The following is an 8803-nucleotide window of genomic DNA, read 5'->3' on the forward strand; positions in this document are numbered from 1 at the left end:
AATATATAGGTGGCTACAGTCATGTACAACGCCAGTAGCAACTGTGACGTCTGACATTTTGACTTGTTCTTTTTCACATAACTAAATATTCCCAAATCATTCATCCCCTAAAGACATGCTGGCAGAGGAGGACAGTGGGGAAACAAAAACCTTTGGTTTCTCTTGCATTTCAAAATCAGGAAGATGATGAAGCCTTTCAGCGAACATCATATATATAGTGTCTTATTGCTGCAATAATGTAAAAACCAGTAGCAAATCCCTATTCTGGTACTGCAAGAGTTACATTACAATTACTTTATGAAACTAGGTTTGGGTTTTTTTTGTTTTGTTTCCTCTAAGACAGTCACTGTTGGCAGGAATAGTTTGAGCCTGTGGCACTTTCTCTGCTAAATTACTGCTACACTTTCCATTTATTCTGGCTTTTGGTTTTTGGCACAGGGAAAGTCTACTCATTGGATGAAAATTCCTCTCTGGGCAGCGTTGATTCTGAGTATGACATGGGATCGATTCAGAGAGAGATTAAATTCCTGGAAGACACCCCTTCCTTGAAAGAAATGGTGCTAACTAACCAACAAGCATCCAGAATGACAACACCGTTCATAGGTCTGAGACCTGCCAATCCAGCCATGCAAGCACTCGCCTCCCAGAAGCGAGAGACCCACAACCGCTCTCCTGTCAGCTTCCGAGAGGGGCGCAGAGCTTCTGACACATCCCTCACACAAGGTAATTACAACCATTGCTATGATACGTTATATCTAGACATGGTAGGAAATGTATTCCATACACAGAAGCACAAGGTGGCTTGGTTGTGACTCAGCTTACCTCACATTTGCTGTGCTCACCTGATTTTCTGACAAGAGTTTTGCTCAACTCTTTTGCAGGAATTGTAGCATTTAGACAGCACCTCCAGAATCTAGCACGAACCAAAGGAATCCTGGAACTGAACAAAGTCCAGTTGCTGTATGAACAGATGGGATCAGAAGAAGAACCTTCTCCACAGGTACTTGAAACCAGAGATCAGGCTCTGTCTTTCAGGTGTTAATTCTTTGGGACAGATAAGCAGAGGATAATGTGTTCTGGAGATCTGAGAAGAGTTAATTTACACATAAAATTACCTCTTCTCCTTTTCATCTTGTGCAGAATAGAGAACAGGCATTTGCAGGCTAGCCTTTATCATCCTCACGGTGTCTGTGAGATGGCCTTGTTTCTGAATCCAACATTTTATTACTGCTTTTAATCTGATGGATGTTTTGGATTTAATAAACCCCAGTAATATCTTGCCCTGTTGGAGCTGGTCTGGTCCAATTGTAAGAAGTGCAAAAGCTGAGTGATAACGGATAGACTGATTTACGAGGTGAAATGCTAAATAGCTTCTACCAGCTCCGTGGTTACTTGTGATCTGTTCCATTTGAAACAGCAAACAGGAATAAGTTTCTGTTAAACCCCAGGAGTAAAATGAAGAAGTACACAGGCACTGTAAGCACCTAATGTTCCAGATGAACCTGCTATTCTTAAAGCTCCAGCTGTTACATTCTGACTGCTGGAAGACTTCAGTTCTGACAGCCACAAAGCTGTCATGTTTTCCCAAGAATGTCTCACTTGATGTGAGCATGCTGCAGTGTTTATGGTATACTGCCCCATGTCAGCACTTTCCAGCTTGCCAGAGGTGCCTACTCCGTGCATATCCTCTCCACCACTATTGAAAGCCTTTTAGTTTTCCATTTTGAAGCTGTGAAATGAGAGCTGCACAAAAGCACATTCAGAGTTTGGATAGCTTTCTAATCCTGCACACTTAAAATTTCAGAGGGCAAGTCAGAAAATGCATTATACATAATATCATTTTAGCTACAGATGTAAGCTCCTGCCATTTTGCAGCACGTACAGCTCAAAAGTTTGTAATTTAGGCTCCTCGCCATGCAGTGAAAGTGGTGAGTGACCCCAGAGACAAGTCTACATGGCAACTACAAAACCTCTCTCAGGGGAAATCCTTGAAGAAAGAGTTGAGGCAGAAAAGCCTTTTCTGGGGATGAAACTTGTTCCTCTTCTCTCTGCAGGAGGAAGCATCTCAGCAGCAGCAGGAAGCTGCATCTGCTTTCCCTAATGGTGCACATCCCCCATTATTATCCAGACGGCAGAGCTTAGAAACACAGTACTTACAACACAGGCTCCAGGTACCTTACCTCCACTCCACTGAATTAAACCAACTGCTGTTACCACACAGCAGACTAACCTTTTAGATTTTATTACTCAGGAGAATCAAAGACTAAGTTAGCAAAGAACAGCTGAATCTGAAATTATGCTGTACTTCCTTTTTGTCAGACACTGACCCTAATTATGCAAAAAGTTTACTATAATCCTGCTGTTCTCCTACTCAAGCTGCTGCTATATAGTGTTATTAAAGCAATTTGAAGTAACTGCTAGTGAATCCTGTTATCTGTACTGCATCCCATAACGGCTGTGCATCAGCATCTGAGGAGCCACTTCTGACCCCCTGGGGCTTACTGTTTTCCACCCCCCTTTTTTTAAGGAAAAAAAATAAAATCATACAGCTTTAGTTTATTAAAAAAAAAATCCAGCTTGTCTTTCACTTGAAGAAATCTTTCTATGGATTTTTATGGTATAGCCTATCATCTATAAGAATATCAAAGGATATTCCTTGTCTAAGGGTTAGAAGCCAATAAGCAATAGTCACTTTGGTTTTGGATAGTAGCGTGGAGTTGGGCAGGTACACTGTCATAAGAGCAGACAATTTTCTTTCACTCGCTGTCTGGACTAATGCATTAAATCAAATGCAGTTTAAAACAGCACTGCTTTTCTTGCAGAAGCCCACTCTTCTATCAAAAGCTCAGAATACTTGCCAGCTGTACTGCAAAGAATTGCCCCGGAGTCTGGAACAGCAGTTACAGGAACACAGGTAAGAAGCTTCCAAACTATGCACATAAGTCACTTATTCTTACTCTCAAGAAAAATAAAAAACCTGCAACAGTCATTGCCCATTTAGGGATTCTTTGGAAAAGGAAAGCTTCACTTTAAAATCTGTAGGGATATTATTCCCCTTTTAAAAGAGAGACAACAGTCCTGCCATGAGTTTACAAACTTCTGTGGTATGAGCTCATTATCAGCTAACACTGCTAGGGTGCAGGTAAACCGCACATACGTGCGTGCTTTATTTAGTGTTAATGGGCGTATGGAAGCATAGTAGGAAACGACGCTCCTACTTACATTGTTGTACTTAATTTCACCCTCAAAAGAAGGTCTGCAAACTTAGCCTCTGCACATAGGCTGAAAGGTGAATATTCTGGCCTGCTGTAAAATGTAAATAAACACGATTGCCTGGGAGTTTTCCAGTTCTGTACTTCACTCCGTGCTGAACTCCCTGTTTAAGTGACTAGTATGCAGGACTCATGCTAGTGCCCTAACACTTCAAGAGGCGAATATAACTGTTCTTTATGTCCTTGATTCAGGCTGCATCAGAAGAGACTCTTTCTCCAGAAGCAGTCCCAGCTGCAGGCCTATTTTAACCAGATGCAAATAGCTGAGAGCTCATACCCAAGGTCAAGTCAAGTGCCACTTTCATGCCAGGAGGAGCAGCAGCAGCAACAGCAGCAGCAGCAGCAGCAATCAACCCAGTTCAGCTTGCAGCAGCCTCTGTGCCCTGTGATGGAGCCTTCCTCAGAACAAATGCAATATGACCCCTTCCTCAGTCAATACCAGAAGGTACAGCTGGATCCACTGCCACCCTCCCAGATCACCAGCTCATCACGGTTGTCATCACCAGTTCAGGTGCAGCAGCCGCCACAGTCCTTACAATATTCATATCAGACTCGTGAATTGCCTGTTGTCGCCTCTTCTGAGCCAGACTACCCAGACCAGTGCCAGTATTCCATGGACCCAGCACAACAGAGCGGTGTAGCATTGCCTGACAGCCAGAGCAGCTCAGCATCTCCCGAGTCCCAGTCAAACTATGATACGTTAACCCTCTCGGAATTGCCTGGACTCTTTGATTGTGAAATGATGGAGACTGTAGATCCTCAGCACAGTGGCTATGTCCTGGTGAATTAATGCCGTGGGGTGACTAACATGAGAGTGGAAGACAGAACAAATGGAGAAGCATGTGAATTTTTGTTTTTTCTTCCTACCCCAAAGTTCATGGTTATTTTTTCATCCCTTGAATTTACAAGGGAACTAAAAATCCACCTGACTGGGAAAAAAAGCAGGAGGTGGCAAGAAGTGTTTGGCCACTAGCTCCTCTTGCACCATGGTGGCAGGAGCTAGAGAACAGACAGTGCAGTTTCATCCCACAGAGAAGTAGTTTGCATAGAAGGAGGCAAAAAAGTGAGTTTTAGAGGTGGGAAATTGCCCCTTCTAAAAAAATTGAGGAGTTTGTCAGCATTCATCTAACATTCACTTGGAGAACAAGAATAAGTGCACATTGTATTGTACTTCTTGGCAATAAAAGCAATAGTTTTAATTGAAATTCAGGGTAGATTTGGGTCTGCGCTGATGGCAACTGAAATACTCTTGAAACAGTAGCGTGAGGTAGAATTAAAGGAAAGTTGCACTTTGGCATCCAGTTGCTGGTTAACTGATTAGGAACTGCTCCATGGTAAGTCTGAGCTCACCAGGCATCTCAGGCAGCCTCCACTTCCTCCTGCTAGCAAGTAAACGAGCCTGCCAGTGAACTCTCAATTGTCCGCTAAGGGAAGCTTCTGCATCTCTGCTAAGTGCCATCTTGACTTCGTCAAAAGATACTTGGAACTGACACAGGGCACCACAGTGGTTTGTAGAGACCTCTGGGTGGGGATCAGAGTGCTAAAGGATTAGCTAACAGAGACAGAAGGTAAGTTGTACCATCAGAAAAATCAAGAGCTGCAGCCAATGGCATTAAAAATAAAGAAATCCACCTGAGTGGCTTTTGAAATCAACCCTTTTTGCAGGCAGGCCTTTGTGGAGGGCTGTGTCTTGGAGAGGTTCCGATCACTGGAAAGGATCCATCTGTCCTTCTGTTGCATTTGAAAAACAAGCAAACAAACTGTGTTTCGAATTTGCAGTATGTGTTGCTGGTGGTTTATTGAGCTTTGTATATTTGGACAATTATTTAGGGTTTTAGAACTTAAGGATACAAACAATGAGCTTAAAAAAAACCCCTGTGAAGTGATAGTGCTGTGCCTTTTTCAGTTCTTTATCAGCCTATATGCTTTTTTCTGAAGAAAGTAGACAATACCCCATGTATATCCTTGCTGTAGCCAAAGTCGCTTCAGAGCACACGTTCCACCATGTGGAACATAATGTTTAACTTTCGCACTGTTTTGATTGCTCATGTATATGTAATGTTGAAAGTATTACAGCAATATTTAGCATCACAAACTGTTGATGTATCAACCATTTCAAGAAATACTAAACAAACAGTTGTCTCCAGAACTTTCAGCCTCAAAAAGCAAGTCATAGGAGGATTCTTTAGGAGTCTGCAGAAAGTTTATATCTAGTTTAGGTTTTGTCTCTAGCCTTGTAAGTATTGTGGGACACTACAGGACGATAGACAAACAAGGCCCACAGCTAGATAGTTCAGCCCTTTTCTGAGCAAACATTAAGTACAATTGCAGATTCATTAAAGCACAAAGAACAGCAGAGAAACTGTGCTGATCACATATGTAGAAAACACCGCTGTTTGCTGGAAAGTTTGCTGAGCTGAGGTCTTTGATACTACAAATAACGAGGGTGTAGTCACCAAACTCAGTTTGGGTATTCAGGGCATGTGGTCACTTACATTTTGAATGGGCTGAACAGGAAGCTGAGGGAAGAAACAAACAAAAAAAAGTTCTTCTGGTTTGTTGGTTCTTCCATGTTTTTCAAATCACACATCCTACCAAGCTAGGAGAAGGAGTTCTGAAAGCTGCTCTTCTCCTTTACTAGAAAGGTGGATAAACAGCCAGCATTTACAGCAATAAGACTGCATGTAAACATGGAACAGTAGGGCTGTGTGGAGGAGGGAAGAGGCTAACAACTGACAGAAGGCACCTTGCTTCCTGTATACTACAATTAGTGAGGCAGCTCTTGTTGCTGTGTAGCCCGTTCTGATCAACAACTGGTCCAGTTGTGTAGCCAGACTCACTTTGTAAGTGCTCAGCGTCTACCTCTGATATCACAGTGATCCTCTAGGCATCAGCAAAGGAGAGTTGAAAGAACAGGGATCACATCCATACACTACTTGTGTGATGCAAGATAGAGGGCTAGAAAGCTCTAGTTTAAGTAGCTGAGATAGAAAAAGTCTTTCTTGTGTGGTTTCCCTTCTTGTCTGCACAGTAAATAGCTACAGAACACAGAAACCCCTGTGACACCTTAAGTGACTAACAAAGGGAAGGGAAACAGCTTGACAAATACTGCAGCGTAACAGACCAGGCATTTCACTACTGCAAAAGAAGAGACAACACAGTCCTGTCTCTTCATTCCTTCTTCCCTACCCCACAGCATAAGAAACACTTTCTGGAATTTTAGTATCTTACCAAACACTCAAGGAACTGTGTTGAAAACTGCTAACAGGACACACCACCTGTGGAGACAGGCCCAGTTCTGCTCCAGGAGCTGCATTATTGCCGTAATTATAACCACTTTCTTTCCCATCCAGCTGCAGGATACTGTACATCTTAGGACTCTAAGACAAAAAAAATTCTCTTCTTGAGTTCTGTAATTCATTTATCAGGATGTGCCAACTAGTCTAAGCTTGTTTGAGCTTTGCAGTGCTTGCAAGGAGGAAACTACAGTGTTGATGTAGTTTAGACTGACTCTGTCCCTCAATCAAAAGGCTATTTAACATTTCATGTAATTTCCTTTAAGCCAATTAAAATTAGAAGGCTTCTAATGCCTTCTAATACAGCAGAGTATCCATTGGGCACCACTTTGTACTACTCTGAAGTGGAGCTTTTGTTTAAATCTGTTATGTCTAACATTAGAGAACTGTGTACACTACTGGTAGAGTAATAATTAGCTTCATTATCTTGTATTACAGACTCCTTTGAAGAGACTTTGGTGTGATGTATATGGGGTAAAAATTTCATATGGAGAAAAGTGCAATATGTGTGTGTGTGGTACGTTCTTTAATGTATTTTTTTAAGGAGTTAGAGGGTTTAGTCTCTGCTTTGGGAAAAATGCACTAGTTTTGTGAGCTCCAGTTTGGCAAGTTCATCTGTAGTATTTACATGCAACTGATATGCTGGACTCTGTAAAGCAACTACAGTGTATTAATACAAGAATAAAAAAATGTGCATTTCATTTTTAAATATCTAGTGAGCTAAGCAGCTCCTGCTGCGCTTCTGTTTGTAGTAGCCTCCTTGTTATACTGAGGTTATTTTCTCTCTGAGGCACCAAGCTGCAAATGATAAAGAAAATTCATGTCTGTTGCAAAGGCTGGTTTATTTAGCTCTTGTCTCAAGATGACTAGCGCCACTCTTACGACCCTCAAAAACAGCTCTTCCACTACATTCTGTTTATTGAAGAAACCCTTCCAACACAAAGAGCGATGCTTGGAGAATGTTGAACAAAACTTTGTGTTATACCCAGCAGTTCACCTGTTTTCCTACGCTGAAAGTGCTGTCCCTATTCTATTGCATTTACGTAGTGACCTCAGCTACAACTGGCCATGGACAGCTGCAGCTCAGCAGTTAGTATGATGCACTGGGACACAAAACACTTTACAACAGAATTAGTATCTTAGTTTGTTGCAGTACTGACCAACTGACTGATCATCTTCCACATGCCCACGCATCAGAAGCACCAAGAAGCCTTTAAGACTACACACTCAGGATACTGGTAATGCTGTGCCTTAACTCTACACCAAGCTTGAGCCGGTCAACTGTCTCTCATGGCTGCTTTCCCACATAGACTGCTCCTCTGCTGGCTCCTAAAACCCCTGATACAGTCTTAGGCAATGATTCAAGCGAGAAGGATGAAGTGCCGTATCTGCCTGCATGGCCCACTTAGCCAGAGACGCCAGCCAGAGATCACAGGATGACTCAGGCTGCAGAGACAGGGACTGTTAGTCACTCCTTCCCCAACAGCACCACAAACAGGCTATGTACAAGACAGGGAATTTGCAAGAATGCAACTGCACTTCCCCATACAGACGTAGTCTTTCACTGCTAGCAGTCAAAGCAAAGCCAGAGAAGGTTACACCTTAAGGGCTTACCTCAACTAACCTTACAAGACACTTCCCCTCCCCAAATTCAAAGGAAGGCTAAGCCTGCCTTATCCCAGGGGAGACAGGGGAAAGCCCTCCCCCTCACTGGGATAAATTCTGACTTACAGACTAGGTCAGAGCCTTTAAATCCCTTGCAGAGTTGCAGAGCACAGCATTTCTCTGCTCGGCCTGAGGCCAGCAGAGCTTTCCTTTTCAGTGTTATCTGGCTCACAGTGCTCATTTAAGTCCCTGGCAGATGGATCAGCAGCAAGGCTGTCACAGGAACACAATACACACGAGCTAGCAGCTGACTATCAGCACAGTTTCTGCATGGCGTACAAGCAAAATCCACACACGTCTCTTTTGCTGATTAGGCTTTTACAATCTAAGTGTAGCTTTAAAACTGTCTGAATTTGGTGCATAAAATCTCTATGGGCATGAGCTTCAGCCTCTTCAGCTTGCACTGGAGTCATAAATGCATTCGGGATAAGCCCTGAAAAGCTTATGAGTAGAAAACTGAAACCACAGAAGAGACCCATCCAGCTCACAGAATCCTCCAATTTAAAAGGCCCCTAATGAAAAATCAAACCTACAGTTTCATTAACAGAGAATACCACTCAGTGCCAATAA

General features: G+C 42.7%; 1 protein-coding gene across 1 annotated transcript in view; it reads left to right on the forward strand.

Moving 5' to 3' along the window:
• Positions 1-4062, forward strand: part of SIK2 (salt-inducible kinase 2) — a gene marked incomplete at its 5' end in the record, with an annotated part of 31827 nt that extends 27765 nt beyond the window's left edge. The window contains 6 exons of the mRNA XM_010188716.1: positions 439-723; positions 882-1035; positions 1657-1666; positions 2055-2171; positions 2823-2914; positions 3465-4062. Of these exons, the coding sequence (XP_010187018.1) occupies positions 439-723; positions 882-1035; positions 1657-1666; positions 2055-2171; positions 2823-2914; positions 3465-4062 (1256 nt within the window). The remainder of the gene's footprint in view (positions 1-438; positions 724-881; positions 1036-1656; positions 1667-2054; positions 2172-2822; positions 2915-3464) is intronic.
• Positions 4063-8803: the final 4741 nt, after the last annotated feature.

Source organism: Mesitornis unicolor, unplaced genomic scaffold (assembly GCF_000695765.1).
Source record: "Mesitornis unicolor isolate BGI_N332 unplaced genomic scaffold, ASM69576v1 scaffold12997, whole genome shotgun sequence".
Lineage (NCBI taxonomy): Eukaryota > Metazoa > Chordata > Aves > Mesitornithiformes > Mesitornithidae > Mesitornis > Mesitornis unicolor.